This window comes from Rhinoderma darwinii, chromosome 10 (assembly GCF_050947455.1).
Source record: "Rhinoderma darwinii isolate aRhiDar2 chromosome 10, aRhiDar2.hap1, whole genome shotgun sequence".
Classification (NCBI taxonomy): Eukaryota; Metazoa; Chordata; class Amphibia; order Anura; family Rhinodermatidae; genus Rhinoderma; species Rhinoderma darwinii.
Genome location: NC_134696.1, coordinates 35,929,455 through 35,948,112, shown reverse-complemented (window position 1 = coordinate 35,948,112; position 18,658 = coordinate 35,929,455). Strand labels below are relative to the sequence as shown.

The 18,658-nt window shown below is 41.0% G+C and overlaps 1 protein-coding gene and 1 long non-coding RNA gene across 2 annotated transcripts in view; one reads left to right on the top strand and one right to left on the bottom strand.

The window, feature by feature from the left end:
• TTC12 (tetratricopeptide repeat domain 12) overlaps positions 1-747 on the bottom strand; it is a 103,795-nt gene extending 103,048 nt beyond the window's left edge. The window contains 1 exon segment of the mRNA XM_075840981.1: positions 693-747. Coding sequence (XP_075697096.1) covers positions 693-724 — 32 coding nt within the window. The 5' untranslated portion in view covers positions 725-747.
• Positions 748-3,663: 2,916 nt separating this feature from the next.
• LOC142662756 (uncharacterized) overlaps positions 3,664-18,658 on the top strand; it is a 30,195-nt gene continuing 15,200 nt past the window's right edge. Inside the window, exon 1 of the long non-coding RNA XR_012850976.1 lies at positions 3,664-3,761. This is a non-coding gene — a long non-coding RNA (uncharacterized LOC142662756). The remainder of the gene's footprint in view (positions 3,762-18,658) is intronic.

Here is an 18,658-nt window from a genome sequence, read left to right as displayed (position 1 = left end):
AGTCTCTGAGAAATTACAGTAAAGGATTATTCTTTGTTCTCATGTCAATGGTAAGACCATAAACATGAATGAATTGGATTTATAAAAAAAATTGTGGTTGGTGTTTTAGCAGCAGAATAAAAATCCCATTTCTTAGTACTGTCTGGATGTTTGTACGGATTATGATAATTATCGGATAATGAGGTTTGCAGCTCTGATTTATACACAGGCCAGAGAGGTAGCTGGGGTCTATTCACACATTAGGGTCATATCGCATTTTTTTGTTTAAAGTGATTAAAGTGATTTTTTGCAAGTTAGTTAGGGAAACTCACTGCATAAAACAGGATATGATTGCAACATGTGCGTTCACTGTAGGAGGTTATTGCACATGGAGTATTAGGACTCTGTCTTATTTCCCAGTTGTACTGAGCTGTAATACGGTACCCATAGATGAGCTCGTACGGTACCTCTATATACCTCAGAGGGAAAAAATCGTACAATTAAATGCCGTAATACAGAGATATTTTCCCTCCTCATAAGAAAAGCCTATTCTCAAACTCTGGAAAACCTCTTTAACACCTTAAAGGGGTTTTCCAATACTTTTTTTTATTTCTTAAATCAATGCAATGTTCCTCTATTAAGATATTAGTGCACTCTGTCTAGCTTTTTCTTGATAATAAATGGTTTTAGTAACATTACTCCCTATTGTTTACCTGGAGAGGTTTGTTTTGCTCAGTAAGTTCATTCCTCTTCTCTTCCTGTGTTTCTCCTCCCTGCATGCACTGCTCTAGTCCCAGCATGCAATGTGCATGCAGCAGTGCACTTGCTCCGCCTACTACACCCAGCTCTACTAACTTCTGCAATCCCAGTCTTCATTTTGGTGCTCTCATTCTATTACTGCTAGCACAAGCTGAAATCACTGGATATCTGCGTTTTTAAACAACACTGACCCTATATGATGATACGTAAAGTTTGGTCTTTATAATTATAAGTTTTCTAAATGTATATTAACTGTTTATACAGTCTTAGTTTTAAATACTGTATTTTATATATATATATAAAATAAAAAAAATTGAATTCTAACATGTGAATTGGGATAAAAGGAGCAATACCTGTGGATCGCCGCTGCATCCTGTGTCGGAGATTCACAGTGAGCAAGAAAAAACTAAAGGGAAGCAGCGCTCCTAACTAGCCATCGATGAAAAATAATTCCCCTTCATGTAACTCTGCTACCTGTCAACTGAAAAGTCATCCACCACAGGGAAAAATGTTAGTCCATCATGTCTGATTCCCAGGTGTTTCTTTGCGGTACTCCTCTGTGTGGAAACATTTTTCACTCTGGCAGCTGATTTTTCCATTGACAGGTAGCAGAGTTACACAACAGGAAAACAAATTCCCCATCATGTAACTCTGCTACCTGTGAACTGAAAAGTCATCGGCTGTTTGAAGGGGGTGCACCGCTCGTATAAGCGCTGCTTCCCCTTACTTCATCACACTGTGAATCGCTAACTAGTTCGTATAGAAGCGAAGTATTGCCTAATTATTTTTTTTGGGCTTCCAGTTCAGTTCAGAAGTGGCTTTGAGGGGCCTATATATTAGACACCCCTATGAAACACGACATTTTAGAAACTAGACCCCTCAAAGTATTCACAACAGCATTTAGAAAGTTTATGCACAAAATGTTTTACCAGAGAAACGCAACTCAATACTTATTGTCCAGATTCTGCAGTAGAAATATCCCACATGTGGCCCTCGGGCGGTAATGGACTGAAGCACCGGCCTCAGAAGCAAAGGAGCACCCAGAGGATTTTGAGGCCGCCTTTTTATTAGGCACCATGTCCGGTTTGAATAGGTCTTGTGGTACCAAAATAGTGGAAACCCCCAAAAGGTGATCCCATTTTGGAAACTAGACCACTTGAGGAATACATTGTAGTTTTCTTGGGGTGCATGCAGCTTTTTGATCAGTTTTTATTCTATTTTTAAGTGGCGCGGTGACTAATAAACAGCAATTCTATTGTTTTTTAATTCTATTTTTGTTACAGCGTTCACCGTGCGCTATAAATGACATATTCACTTTATTCTATGGGGCGATACGATTAGGGCTCATTTACACGAGCGTATTATACGTTTTTGCAACGCGCGTCGCAGGGACCTATGTTACTCTATGGGGCCGTGCAGACAGGTACGTGATTTTCACGCAGCGTATGTCCGCTGCGTGAAACGCACGACGTCCTATATTTGTGCGCTGTTCGCGCATCACGCACCCTTTGAAGTCAATGGGTGTGTGAAAACCACGCATGTCGCACGGAAGCAATTCCGTGGGACGCGCGTGATTCACGCAACAGCACTGTAAAGGATGAATGAAAACAGAAAAGCACCACGTTCTTTTCTGTTTACAAACATCCAAACGGAGTGTCATAATGATGGCGGCTGCGCGAAAAGCACGCAGCCGCGCATCATAAAGGGCTGACACACGGAGCTGTTAAGTGCTTTTTGCGCACGCAAAACGCCGCGCTTTTTGCTTGCACAAAACGCACACGCTCGTGTAAACTCGGCCTTACGGTGACACCAGATGTTTATAGTTTTTTTATGTCTTATGGCGTTTGCACAATAAAATACGTTTTGTAAAAAATCATTCACTTTTTGTTACCTTATTCTAAGAGCCAGAACTTTATAATTTTTCCATCAATAAAGCCGTGCGAGGACTTATTTTTTGCGTAACGAACTGTAGTTTCCATCAGTACCATTTTTCGGTAAATGCAACTTTTTGATCTATTTTTAATACATTTTTTGGGAGGTGAAGTGACCAAACAATTGTGATTGTGGTACGGTTTATTATTATTTTCTTTTACGGCGTTCACCGCGCGGGATAAATAACGAAATAATTTTGTAGTTCAGGCCGTTACGGACGCGGCGATACCAATTATGTATCGTTTATTTATATATTTTTATTAATAAAAAAGGACTGATAAGGGAAAAAAAGGGGGATTTTTTTAACTTTTAATTTCTTATTTTTACACATCTTTTTTAACTTTTTTTTTTACTTTATTACTTTGTCCCACTAGGGGACTTGAGGGCAGGAGGCCCTGATCGCTATTCTAATACACTGCACTACATCCGTAGTGCAGTGTATTAGAACTGTCAGCTATTCACTGACAGCAAGCATAGTGGGTCCTGACTTTGTCAGGACCCACTAGGCTTCCGTCGATGGCATAGCCGGACGCCTTTGTTTGGTGTCCGGTTGCCATAGTAACCATCGCCGGCCGCTATCGTGTAGCAGGCCGGCGATGGTAACTTAACCCCTAAAAACCCGCGATCTCTATAGAACGCGGCTTTTAAGGGGTTAGACAGCGGGGACACAGCGATCGGTCCCCGCTGTAGGAGCTGCGGCAGCTGCTGTACGAGACAGCAGCTGTCACAGCTCCTGCACCTGTCGGGAAGACGGCCGAAACGGCCGTTATTCCTGCAACTTCGTATACACACCGCTACACACCTTCAACCTTGCGCATGCGCAGTGTAATATACACGGCCGCTGAAGACGCAGCCACATAATTTCACAGAGCATGCGCGGTGGAGTGTGTTCACCACGCATGCTCTAATTCAATAAAGAAGCACGTGGTACGGTTACGTCATTTTTGACGTAACCGTACAGTGTGTAAGCCGGAAACCGGAAGCAAGGCAGAAGACCAAATGGACGGGTCTGCACAGGAAGTGCAGATTTTGCATTGCTAAGGGGACGGCGACGGAGGAGGATATACGACGCTACAGCCATCTGATGAAACGTAAGTACATTGGAAAGTTATATCTTTTTCATTGTTTTATTTAAATAAATGTAATTTTTTAGTTCCGGAATACCCCTTTAAGAACTTTTAGCTGCCAGAACGGTAAATGTACTGCGCAAGGCAAGAAGGGGATAAGGCTAGACACACAAAGGGAAGTTTTTGATTCATGAGTGGATCTAAGGGTATGTGCACACACACTAATTACGTCCGTAATTGACGGACGTATTTCGGCCGCAAGTAGTGGACCGAACACAGTGCAGGGAGCCGGGCTCCTAGCATCATACTTATGTACGATGCTAGGAGTCCCTGCCTCTCCGTGGAACTACTGTCCCGTACTGAAAACATGATTACAGTACGGGACAGTTGTCCTGCAGAGAGGCAGGGATTCCTAGCATCGTACATAACTATGATGCTAGGAGCCCGGCTCCCTGCACTGAGTTCGGTCCGGGACTTGCGGCCGAAATACGTCCGTCAATTACGGACGTAATTAGTGTGTGTGCACATACCCTAAGGGTATGTTCAGAAGCAGAATGCCTCCAAACATCTGCCCATTGATTTCAATGGGAAATACGGCGTTCTGTTCCGTTCTGACGGGGCGTTTTTTACGCGCCCCTTTTTTTTTTAAAAGCCCGCGAAATAGAAGTGCATGTCACTTCTTGATCCGTTTTTGGAGCCGTTTTTCATTGACACTATAGAAAAACAGCTCCAAAAATGGCTGTAAAAAACGCTGCGAAAAACGCGAGTTGCTAAAAAAACAGGAGCTGTGTTCCCTTGAAAACAGCTCCGTATTTTCAGACGTTTTTGATTTTGTGTGTGCACATACCCTAAAAAGGAAGAAAAATACAAAAGAAAGGATGAGTAAAAAAACTTTGTATGCATCCACATAAAGCCGGAGATACAGTATGAGCCCACCACAGGCTATGGGTGCTAGCTTATGAGTTCTTACTACATAGAACTGTAATTTTATTTATTTATTTCTGTTACTTATATAACGCCAACATATTCTGAAGCGCTGTACAAAGGTCCTTACTTACTGTCCCGAGTGGGGCTCACAATCTAAATTCCCTATTGGTATATTTTTGGGGTGTGGGAGGAAACCAGAGTACCCGGACGAAACCCACACAAACACGGGAAGAACATACAAATGCCATGCAGATGTTGTCCTTGGTTGGCTTTGAATCTAGGACCCCAGCGCTGCAAGGCAATAGTCCCACAATAAAACTCTACTACATTATTTGGCTTCTACGTTCCTATAGACTCTTTCCTTGCATCATCCACATACTCCCAGCATCAGTAACTAGACCACTACCCATCCTCACCTCTGTGGCTACTTTAATAATGGAGTTGGCCCCCCTAAGGGGGTTTTTTGCCCACTAGGGACATTTATGAAATACCACAGGATCCCTCTGGGAGCCGCACCTATCTCTAGAACAGGGTTACCTAAACTCCGTTCTACCTTCTACTGTTCTCGCTGCCTCCCGGCCACTTCCTGACTTTATGGCCGGGAGTTACAAAAACAGCGTAGCTCGCTGAGCCACGCTGTTTCCGTAAGTCCCATAGTAGTGAATGGCAGTTACGGAAGCAGCATATAATACGAACTACACTGTTTCCGTAACTACTATTCAGTTCTATGGGACTTACGGAAACAGCGTAGCTCAGCGAGTTTTGCTGATTCCTTCTTTATGGTCGGAATTCACCTGCTTCAGCCACAACACAGAGCGGCAGAAGGGGGTTTAGGGGGCCCCGTTCTAGAGATAGGTGCGGGTCCAAGAGGTGGAATCCACATCTTTCTGAATTTTGACATATCCTGTGGATATGCATGGTTAATTTGACTTTGTCTTGGTACTGTGGGGGTGGGGGGCGACACCTGCCATTCATAAACAGACTTAATTTAAGAAAGTCCTTGAAGTATTTCACTGTGACATTTCATCGGCTCGAGGAACATGCATACAAAATCATCAGGTTCATAAAGGTATAGATTATTCTATTTTCAACATGTGCCATGATTAATGGTGGCATAAAGATACCAGGTTATAGAGGTGTCACATTGGCCACTTTATCTAAATATCTAGACTGGAGCCAGGTGTTTTCTTAGTAAGTGGAATGCTTGCCTAAATGAGCGTGTAATGAGCCTGAAAGTAAAGTAGTCATACTCAGCAGGGTTACACCTGAGCACAGGTGGAGCAGCATATTCTAGTTAATGGATATGTAGGGATGTTTGGGTTACCATGATATCCAGAACCAATTGTCAAAGAGTTTCTGTATTCCAGGTTGCAGTTACACAGAGGGCATTGCTTTCATTTATGATAATCTTATATTTTATTTACAAAAATGTACCATTTACATTGTTGGTCTGTCACAGGTAATATATATAATTAGGGGCGGATTGGAAACTTAAAGTGGCCCTGAAAAAAACAATCTAAAAGTGGCCTCATGTTGTAGGTGGGTCAAATTGGCAGGATGCAGGGCCAACACAAGTAGGCGGGGCCAACAAACTGTTAACCCTAGCCACATTTTTGGTAGTTGGGGCCAATGCAAAACTACAATGATAGGCAGAGCCTTAATAGTAATGGACCCCATTGATTTATAATAGGTCTGTTAGGTTTTTACTGGATAGAATAGATCAGCATGCTACAATATTATGTCAAAGGAAGAACATTGAAAACATGACAGAAATTAATTGTAGGAGTATTCCCATTTTATAAAGTGATGGCATAACACCAGGATATGCTATCACTTTATGATTGGGGCAAGTCCGACCCATGGGACCCCCACTGATCTTTTGAATGTAGGGAATGCAGCGCCCTCTCTGACGTGTCCCACTATATAGGCCTACATTGGCATATGAATATCTGCCAACTTTTGTGATGGGACATTAGGGAGGCTACAAAAACTGAAAAGCAAAGTGGTGACGCACAACATTTTTTCCATATTCCCCCGCCCATTTATATAGGAAACACCCCCAACCTACGTTATTTGAACCGCTAATAATACTTATGAACCCCCTTCAGATCAAAACATGAATACAGTCCACACACCAGACACCCTTAACAAAGAAACGGACCACACATTACACCTCCTAAATAGAGACAGACACCAGCCCAGCTGTTTATACAGACCCCCTGTATACAGACCCCAGGACAGACCCACCTATATATAGACCCCAGACCACCCTATATACAAACCCCCCTGTATACAAACCCCAAACCAGGTGCCCCAGTACATAGACCTCAAACAAGACCCCTGCTGTATACAGACCTCATACAAGACCCCCCCTCTTGTATACACACCCCAGACCTAAACATTTTATACGCTATATACAGACCCCAGGCCAGAACCCCCTGTCTTGTCTGATGTCTGTAAACAGCAGGGGTCTTGTCTATGTACTGGGGCCTCTGGTCTAGGGTTTGTATACAAGGGTGCTCTGTATACAGGGTGGTCCGGGGACTGTATATAGGTGGGTCTGTGTACAGACCCCAAACCAAAGCCCCCTGTTAACAGACCCCAGACTAGACCTCTCCTGTTTGCAGACCCAGAATAGACCTGCCCCATTTACAGACCACCCTGTTTAGAGGTACACATGCACTCACCTATGTCAGGCTGATCAGAGCTGGCCTGTGTCCCGCCTCCCTCTGGTACTTTCAGACTGCGGTCAGCCTGGCATAATCAGTCGGCCCAGTGTTCTGTTGTTCTTCGAGTCTTCTGCCCCATTTCATACCCTGGCTGCAGCTCTACTCTCCTTGCTTTCCTGGCCGCATTCAGCCACCTATGATCCTCTCCGCGTTTTCCAGCATGCACCGCCTTGCCACGCACATGTATCTTTCTCCTTCTATATGGTGGCCCCTTCTCCCCTCCTTCTACATTCCCCTGCACTGCTGGAGGTGAGTACTGCCCCTGCCTGGGACTTGACCCGCTGTTCTCCTTTTATTCTTCTGTGCACATCTGACGGAGCTAATCAAGTAGTTGCAGATGCATTGTTTAAAAGTTTACTTATGCAGCTCCTAAATTTTGATTGGGAAATTCGGCCCTGGATTTCTCCCAGTAGAGCCAATGGCCAATCCGCCCCTGAATACAATACAGCAAAAATGCATGTGGCACTTTATTACAATCCACCATAAGGAGTATAGCAATAGATCGGACCTGGAACAGAAACAGTAAACAAGGTGCAATAGTCCACCAGTCAGATAATCCATACTTCAAAATCCTGTAACAAAGAGGTAGTCTTTAATGTTCAGTAGGCCAACAATGTAGAGTTGTAGATGGACTTTCTTCACCCGGGCAAAGATTTCGTTCTCTGCCTTAGCCCTGTGTCTAAATAACCTGGCCAATGCAGAGTGGATGGAGGCACCCTCCTGGCACCCAGTACCCAGGAAATATGGCCCTTTAGCTACATCCCTGCCACAGGATTCCATAATCCATTGAAGAAAGACTAGGCTGTTTTAGCTCACAAAGGATTGCTTAGACTGGACAAACTGGTGTCCACCCAGGGTTAGATTGGCTTACCAGAGTACTAGGGGATCGTTTAGGGGTCCAGACTCTGCCACAATAATGGGCCCCTTACACAACAGGGCCCTAGAGATCCAGCTGAAGATCTGAAATTGTATACCCTATCCATTCTGCTCTATGGGAGAGAAGTACGCAGCCAAGTGAGCGCACTCCTTTTAAGCTTTACTTACATAAAACAGGAAAACCCCTTTAAGCAAATATCTGATGACTCTTTAATTGTGTATGATAGAAAAAAGATAAAAAACAATAATAGTCCCTAAAAACCAGGCATTTATAATCAAACTGCATGTCCCCAATAAAGTTTGCAAATATCATTACCTGTGAAATGCTATAGAACTTTAAATCTGAATTAGAAGAGAGAAGCGTTGTGTCCTGTCTGTGAGATGATTAGGGACACTTCAAAGTTAATCATATAAAAAAATTAAAATAAGCGTGATGGTTACAAGCCACCGGTGGGAGGTTAAGACAGCAGGAATGCTGAAAAAGTGCATTTACCTATCGAAAAAATGACTTCTCACCAGAATATTAATTAGACGGCTATAAATGACTACACTGCTCATGTAGCGGGTGGTAAATATCCCGTAAACACTCGCAGTCTGTAAAGGATCTGTCAGGCACAGCTTCAGGGTTAACTTCCTTAGGTAATCAGTCTTCACCTGAGTCTATCTCTCTGAGACTGACTCCAGCTTCCACCACTCAGGCTGGCAGGCTTAGGAGTGGGAGAGCCTATCGCAGCCTGGCCAGACTCAGCTAGCTCCCGCCCTCTGTCTATTTATACCTGCCTTTCCTTTTCCTCCTTGCTTGTGATTCTTTCCGTGTGGTTTCCTGGCCCAGCTACAGCTCCTAACAATTTGATCCTGCTCCATTCTGACCCTGGCTTGCTGACTACTCTTCTGCTCTGCGTTTGGTACCTCGTGCTCTCCTGGTTTGACTTGGCTCGTTCACCACTCTGTTGCTCATGGTGTTGCCGTGGGCAACTGCCCCTTTCCCTTTGCTTTATATTCCCTTGTATGTTTTGTCTCGTGCACTTACTGAGCGTAGGGACCGCCGCCCAGTTATACCCCGTCGCCTAGGGCGGGTCGTTGCAAGTAGGCAGGGACAGAGTGGCGGGTAGATTAGGGCTCACTTGTCCGTTTCCCTACCCCTATCATTACACAGTCATTATATTAGTCTTATTCGATTATGCAGATTAATAACTCACACGTCGTGTACTGGTAAAGCACTAAGGATGTACCAACATCTGCTTCGGTGACTGCTCCCATAACACATGCCAGAAACCTTTCTTTTATTATAATAATGCAGATAATGATATTTGTTTGTACACTTAACTGGGTCCCAGCTCCACTAGAATATATCACCATGAATACAACAGAGACCTGTACATATTACAATAACAGGAAGCTTCTCTTCATATTAATATAACCCATATGGTCAGCAGGAGTGCACCTATGATATGCAGCTGCAAAAGGGCCCTGTAGGAAAGGGCGTCAATCGTCACATTATAATGTTCCTTGCATTTTATTTAATTCAATTAGTCCAAAATTATGTGCTGACCATGTCATAATACATTTTTATAGGGCTAGAGCACCAGATTTCAGAATCCTCTACTTCCCTTCACACAGCCATAGAGATAAATGAAAAATTCTGTCATTTTGTAGCTGCCACTAGGGGGAGCTCATACAGATTTATACAGCTTCCATTGAATTACCATGTATTCTGTAAGCTCCTAGCGGCGGGTAAAGCCAGCCAGAATTTCATTATCTAAAAGGGGGTTCTCCTACGAGAGCAAGTTATGGCTTATCACAAAGACTTGCCATAACTTACTGATTTATTGGGGTAAGATGGCTGAGACCTTATTAGATTCCTAGAACAAAGAGATCATGGTTTCTTCTGCATTTTCTCTGCACAGTGCCATTATGTGTGTGGGAAGCAAAGGGATTTGGAGCTCTGTTACCTACAAAATTAAGCTCCCTCCACTATAAAGATATATTAATTTTGGAAGTTAAAGATTATGTAATCATTTAATGGCATTGTTTTTAACCCCTTCCCGTCTTAAACACCTTCCAAAAGCCATAACTTTTAAATTTTTCAGTCGATATAGTCCTATGAGGGCTTGATTTTTGCGGGACGAGCTGTAGTTTTTCGTAGCACCATTTATTGTGCCATATAATGTACTAGGAAACTGGAAAATTATTTGTGGGGTAGAAAATTAAAAAAAACAGCGATTCCTCCATTTGTTTTCTGCACTTAGTTTTTACGGAATTCACCGTGCAATTAAAACAACATGTTAACTTTATTCTGTGGGTCAATACTATTACAGCAATAGCAAATATATATAGTTTTTTCTATGTTTTACTACTTTTACAAGGAAAAAACAAAGTGTTGCCAAATTCTGAGAGCCATAACTTTTTTATTTCCGTCGATTAAGTGGTATGAGGGCTTATTTTTTGCGGGATAAGTGGTAGTTTTTAATGCTACCATTTTGAGATGCAAGGTTTTGATCACTTTTTATTCCATTTTGTGTGGGAGATGAGGTGACCCAAAAAATAGAGATTCTGGCGTTTACATTTTTTTATTTTCATGGCGTACACCGTGCGGATTGAATAATGATATATTGTAGTAGTTCAGACTTTTACGAATGCGGCAATACCAATTATGTTTATTTTCTTTGTTTACAATGCTTTAGGGGGAAAATGGGAAAAGGTTTTTTTTTTTAGAACTTCTAATATTATAATTTTTTTTTTTTTACATAACAAAAAAATCTTTCTTTTAATAATTTTTACTTTTTTTTATTAGTCCCCCTAGGGGACTTCAACCAGCAATTGTTGGATCGCTTGCACTATATACTGCAATACTAGAGGCAGGGCTTAATAGGAGCACAAAGATTGCCGACCTGGGGGCTTTCGTTAGGCCCCCAGGTTGCCATAGTAACCATCGTCACCCGATTGCATTGCGGGGGCGCGATGAGCTGCTAGAGGGGGTCGCCCCCCGCTTTCTAACGATTTAAATGCTGCGATCGCTATTGACCGCGGCATTTGACGGGTTAAACGACTGTGATCCCGCTCGTTACTGTGAAGTGTCGGCTGTAACATACAGCCGACACCTGCATTGTATTGAGTGGGCTCACTCATGAACCCGCTCCATACTTCCCCCAACCCAGCAATGACGTAGCCATACGTCAAATGTCAGGAAGGGGTTAATAAAAAGGTCAGTCAGTGTGTTTGGTGCAACTTTATAAATAGTTTTTATAAAAAATTATTTTTTACTTTTAGAGATACAGCTGCCTTGTATTCTCTATACAGAGCAGCTGTATCGTTCCCCAAATCCTGCTTCCATCAGGTCCGCAGGTCATAACTTAGATTAAATAGATTACAGGTGGATCCTGCATGTCAGAGAAACGCAGGACCCGCTGACACTGAACCCATCTGGTCTGTGGGACTGACGGATTCAGGTCATAGCAAACAATACAGCTGCTCTGTATAGAGGATACAAAGCAGCTGTATCTCCAAAAGTTAAAATAATTTTTAATAAAAACTATTTATAAAGTTGCACCAATCACATGGGTTGACCTTTTTATTTTAAAAAAAATTCAGTTCAAAGGTTTATATAGCCTTTAATACAATGAAATGATAGGTTCTCTTTAAGGATTATTTCCGTATACAACAAAAAAACTCTGTATGCCCCCATATAAAATTCTGCTACGTTGCATCAAAGTGGCTGTTAATGCTTCCAACAGTTTAGAATTACCAGTGGGTTGCGATTCACCAGCAAAATGTTGTTAATTTTTAATATGAAAGTGGTTTAGAAGGTTTGATTGCTTGTTGTAAAACTCCTATAAATTATACCTTCTGAAGTACAATTTTTTATGGGACATGCTCAAAATGATGGTCATTCTTTAAAATATTCCCTTAACTGTTGCAAGCAAAATATCCATTCTCTTTAACATAAAAGGTGATTGTAAAAATAGTGATACGCTGATTGATCCAAATTTAGACTGTGCCTTCAGTTTTCTAATCCAAAATACTCTTCTATAAGGGTATGTGCACACGCAAACTCAAAAACTTCTGAAAATACGGAGCTGTTTTCAAGGGAAAAACGCTCCTGATTTTCAGACATTTTTAGCAACTCGCATATTCCGCTGCGTTTTTTACGGACGTTTTTGGAGCTGTTTTTCTATAGAGTCAATAAAAAACGGCTCCAAAAACGGCTCAAGAAGTGACATGCACTTCTTTTTCGCGGGCGTCTTATTACGCGCCGTTTTTTGAAAATGAGGCGTAAATGCCCCGAAATACGCCTGAAAACACTACGTGTTCACATACCCTTAGACTAAAAAGTACAGCATCCTACTATATTAGGTCCGGAGAAAAAAAAGAGGTTCCCAGTGTTGAGGATGTACCTGAGTGTATTTATCCATCACTAGAATAATATTAGAAGCTTGTTGTGCTTTACATATCTTTTTCTCACTATGTTCTTAAAGATTTATGATCGATGCACCAGCTAAAGTGGACTTTGCTTATTGCAAATAAATTTCCATCCCATAGAAATTAAAGGAATGAACATGTCCATTATTTATGCTTTTTGAAATTAGACCAACGCCTAAAGGTCTGACAATGATGATCTGATCACAGGGCGTTTTGCTGCTGGAACCACAAGTAATGGGTTTTAAACTGTTAAGGAACCCTACAGAAAGGGTTCAATGTCCATGCATTCTTGTATTCTCTGTTCCCGTACAATAAAAAGGACTGTTTATAGACATGCAGAACCCTTCAGAGTCAGAGGATACTATATGTCGTCACTCTCTGCTACAATAGATGAGGGTCCTGAACAGAGACCCCTCAATTAGCTCAAAATATCCTAATAGGTCCTTCGAAAATTCAGTTTTTTTAAACCAGACCCCGTTGTCATGCTAAAATAATAACAACTACTGTATACTATATTGGATCATTGTTTTAATCAATAACTGCTGTTTTATACTGGAATGAATACACCAAAGAAATGAATAATGGAAATGTGAAAAGATAAAGAAAAAGTATCTGTCTGTATATATCTAGCTAGCTATTTATTTATTTTTGGAAATTGTACATATTTGGGATGTGATGTATTTATACAGGTCGGAACATTTCCGTCTAGCCTGGTGATGAACAGTTCCTTCCAAAGCTGAAAAGTAATAGGATGCGCAGAGAATTCTTTTCAATTCTAGTGGTTTGCAATGTTGGATTTTATAGATAGATCTTTCCTATGTAAATTTCCATCCAAGCGATTGTGGCTGTGTCAAGAAATATAAATCTCAATGTTCTTATGTCTCTTTAGTCACATGTAGAACTGAGCACTATTTTTTATGACTAGAAGAGGGGGAAAAAGTTTTCTGATATTGCTGTTGAAGTCAGCAGTCAGTTTGTACATCCATTGTATTATATCCATTGAAATTTAGATTAGACTTGAAAATTGCAGATGGCACCATAAAATATCCCCTGCTATTCAAAAAAATGATTTCTGTACATGCTCACGAGTGCATTTGGGGGGGGGGGGGGGCTTTCATACTCCCTTTTAAGCCATCCAGAATTAAATATTGTTTAATGAGGATCTGTCACCTCTCCTGATGTCTTCTTTAGTAAATAGTTGTATTCCCTATAAAATAACAACTCAGGAACATATTTTCTTAAAGGGTATCTAAATGTTCGACAAACTTCTGACCTGTTATAGAAAGTCTATGAGCCCGTACTCCGATACATCAACTTTCTGGGAAAAAGTAGAACAGAAACTGTTAGGAGAATTTTCCATTCTTATCAATAAAAGTTTCAAGGATTCATCAGAATAAGTTGAGAAGCGCTTCTTTTATTTTTTGCGGGAAGGAGACAAAATGGCAATAGATCAGCAGTTTGTCTGGTCTTCAGCACATAAGCACAGGTTTATATACACATATCAAAGCGTATTGGGATTCAGACTCACTGAAAACCGTTTGTGGCTTTCCTGTCATGTGAACACTTCAGAATGAAATGAGGTCACAGTTGAACTTCCTCTGGAGATTCCAGTCTTTATTGAGAAGTTCAACTACCACACACACTTGATATCAATTTATCTTTAAAAGCATATTTAACACTTTGTCAGCTAAAGTATTTCCTGAGACGCTTGCATAGCTTAATGCACATTTAATAACCATTACATGAAGTAAATATAAATTTAGAATAAAACTTTCCTAACAGAAACAAAGCCTGTGAGCGCTTCTGCCGCTTAATTTTAGTGATTGGTGTGGGTCTTAGTGTTCAGACCCCCACCAATCAAAATTCCTGACACTATAACATGTCAGAAGTTTGTTGAACGTTTATTTACCCTTTAAACTTCTGCATAATGTCATTCCTCTGTTATTCCTTCTAGACATTTATGAATAAATTAACAACTGGGTGTTATCATTCCCCCTGTCAAAGGGTTGTGTCCCTACACAGTCTCACTCGGTCAGCCCTGATTGGACATTGTCAACGTCTGTGTAGGGACACATCCCCAAATAGTACCGCCTAGTTGTAAATTTATTCATCATTTTCTTGGAGGAATAACAGAGGAACGGCACAACACAGAGTTCTAAGAACACTTTTTAGGACTGTTAGGTCATAGGGAATAGAAGTTTTTGCTAAAATAGACCGTGGAAGCTGTATAAATCCCTATGCAGTGAGCTCCTGTTAGTTGTGTCTGCAGGGATGATTATGCATCTTATATACTTTATTATGGAAGTAACTGCATCTTAAAGCCGAAAAGGTGATAAAATCACTTACTTAAAGGGATCCTGTCATCAACATCTTACCTGTTAAACTCGCCTGACTCCTCAATGGCCGCAGCTGTCCAGAGTTCATTCCTGTTCTCTTCTTTCCTGAAGTCCTCCTCTGTCAGTAAATATATTCGTTTAAACTCTTCCCGCCTTTTATGGTAATTATTTTTCCCTCTGGGACGCAGCTTCTTAACCCCGCCCACCGCCGCCACCTGTCCGGCCCTGACTGGCTAAGGAGCTGTCAATCAAAAAGAAGGAGGTGGAGTTCACTCTGAGACGCTGAAGGAATTAAAATCTGACTCTTTTAGGATGAAGATTTGACTCTTTTCTGCCCATTTGCATACGGCGTGGGACCGCTGAAAAACGGAATACTAAAGTTACAGAGCTTACTTAGAACATATTTATAGCTTAGATGACAATGATTTTTCACCCACTTTCACCAGGTATTGCTGGCTTTATAGCTAAAATGCTGGTGACAGGTTCCCTTTAAATAACAATATGGCTGAGATTATATGCTGCAGATTTGTGACACACATTCTGCTCAGCAAATCTGCAGCAATTTACAATACAATGCATGTGGATGAGGTTTTCAAAACACCATCCAAATGTAGCAGACAAATTCATGCAGAATTGAGGGCATATTGCAGTTTTTCAAACTTGCAGCATGTCAATTCTGTCGCGGGTTTATCTTGGACTTGGTCAACACTTAATAACAAAGTGAGATGAATGGACAGCTGATAATCTGCTGTGACTGCAATGCAAAGCAAACAAACACCTAGATGAAGCAGCACTAAGATGTATGCAAACAATTCATATTTTATTATTTTAAATTGCAATACTGTTATATTCAATATACTTAGAAATGTGAGGGTCTTGGCACACCTTTTTTCTAATTGTGTAAGCCCATCTGCCACAACAAGATGCCCTTAATACAGATGGGTCCCTACACTAAGCATTAGGTCTCTTTCACATGTCAGTATTTTGCATCAGTATTTGTTAACCAAAGCCAGAAGTGGGTCCAAAATACAGAAGAGGTGCACATGTTTCCATTATACTTTTTGTCTGCATAGGTTCCAGCCCTAGTACTGGACCCAGATACTGATGCAAAATACTGACCAAAATACTGCTGTGTGATAGCAGCTGTACACCTGTACAACAGAAGACTTGTTTCATTGGAGACTTGTTACTGCATCGGAGACATTGGAGGCTTATTACTGCATTGTACATTTAAAGGGGGTTGACTGACTCCATCTTTGTCGCGCACTCGTCCCAGTTGTCCAAGGCGGCCTCCGCCAGGGCTTCATAGGAGACTGTCAGAATCGCGATATACTGCAATACATTAGTATTGCAGAATATCGTGCAAGCTATCTAACGATCGCTGGTTAAAGTCCCCTAGGGGGACAAGTAAAAAAACAGTAAAATAAAGTTTTTTTAGCAAATAAAAAAAAGACAAAAATTAAAAGCTCAAAAAAAAACCTTGACCCATTTTTCCTCAAGCACAATGTAAAGAAAATAAAAAGCTAACATAACTGGTATCGACGCGTCCGTAAAGGTCTGAACTATTACAATATATCATTATTTAGTCCGCACAGGGAACGTCGTAAAAAATTAAAAACATCAGAATTGCTGTTTTTTGGTCCCTTCTTCTCCCACAAAAAATGAAATAAGTGATCAAAAAGTCTCACGTACCCCAAAATGGTACCAATATAAACTGCAGCTCGCCCCGCAAAAAATAAGCCCTCACACGGCTAAATCGACAGAAAAGTAAAAACGCTATGGTTCTCAGAATGTGGCGACAAAACTCACATTTTATTTTTAACAATCAGTTTTTTCCTTGTAAAAGAAGTAAAACATACAGAAAACGATATAGATTTGGTATCGCTGTAATCGTATTGTCCCACAGAAAAAAGTTAACATGTCGTTTTTACCGTGCAGTGAATGCCGTAAAAACAAAACCACCCAAAATGTTGAGGAAACGCTGTTTTTTTCCTATTCCACCCCATATATATTATTTTTCTCGTTTCCCACTACATTATATGGCACAAAAAATGGTGCTGTGAAAATCTACAACCTGTCCCGCAAAAAACAAGCCCTCATATGGCAATATTGATGGTAAAATAAAAGAGTTATGGCTTTTGGAAGGTGGGGAGGAAAAAACAAAAGTGGAAATCCGAAAAATGGCTGCGGAGGGAAGGGGTTAATTAACATAGAATGAAGCTGGTTCTTATCTATCCTGAATGCATTTTGTAGCTCCAGGCCCAAGTGAGAGAGGTACGTTTCACGTTGTACAGGTATAATGTTTAGTATAGAAACTCATCTGTATGAAGTCTCCATGTCATGAGAGACGGAGTCACGCAATTTGATTAAAATGTGCACAAAGAACCTCACATAAGTATACTAAATATTGCAATAATGCAATTTAAAATAAGAAAAATATTCAATGTTTGCATGCATTTTAGTGTCCGCAGGGTGCTGCTGTATCTTTTGATTTATTTTGCTATGGAATTGTCTGATTTAAAAGTAAAGTGATTACAGTTTCCTTCTCAGAATCAGAACATTCATTATATGCTGTATTAGGACTTGCAATAAAGTGTAAGTAACATTTTTTTATACCTCTTATACACTTCACAGTATCCAGTCTGTCCTGGGCCATTTCAAACTAACTCACTGAGATAAAGGACTCCAATTCCCCCATTTCAGAAAGTGAGATCCTAGGCAGATTCAAGTCACTCAAAAACTTCAATGCTTTCTCCTTTAAAGGGACACCCTAAGGGCCAAAACTACATCTTCCCATGTGTACCATTATGGTATTCCATGTGATTCTCTCACCTGTTATTTTTCTTGCTGCTTCTATCTCTATATATCAGACTAGAATGGTTGCTTAGCACCAGTGTAAACCAGGATCGGTGACACGCTTTCTCTGTTTGAGTCTATGAAGATCTATGTATCACCCATCACAGGCTTCAGTAGTCCTGTACCACACTAGTATAGCACAGTGGGGGACAGAAACTTCTATCATTAGCTACCAATGAGACTTAGACAGCTCCTGTCATGCAGGTATAATATAGAAGAATATAGTGCAGTGTCCACCAGCATGCAGAAATGTTATGGTCTTTAGCTGGTCATGTGATGCTGTGCTGAGGCGTCATGGGATTGATAGCAAAGCAGAAAGGAAGAGAAACCTGGGGAAATCTAGAAATCAAGAAGGAGGCTTTTTTTAAAAGCACAGACAAGGCAGCCGATCAAACAGTAAGTACAGTATACATAAAATAAGTGTGGAGTGTGGTATACAGTCAGGTGGGGAATGCAGACATGGAATGTTGTGTTTTCACTTCTTTAAACAATTCTCATTTATTTGAATAGAGTTATATAGTTACATAGTGTGGTTGAGAAAAGACACATGTCCATCAAGTTCAACCAAGGAATGCGGAAAAGGGAAGGGAGTTTTGCATTAGATTTTCCTACCTCCTCTCTGATCTGGGCCTGATCACTAAAATACCCTTCCCCACATTAAGTCCGTCAATAAATAATTTTGGGCTCTGATGATTTAAAATTCAGCAAGTAAACTATCTGGTTTTCTACCATATGAACACTTATTTTAAAGTCTCATACATGCCTGTATTTCCAAAAA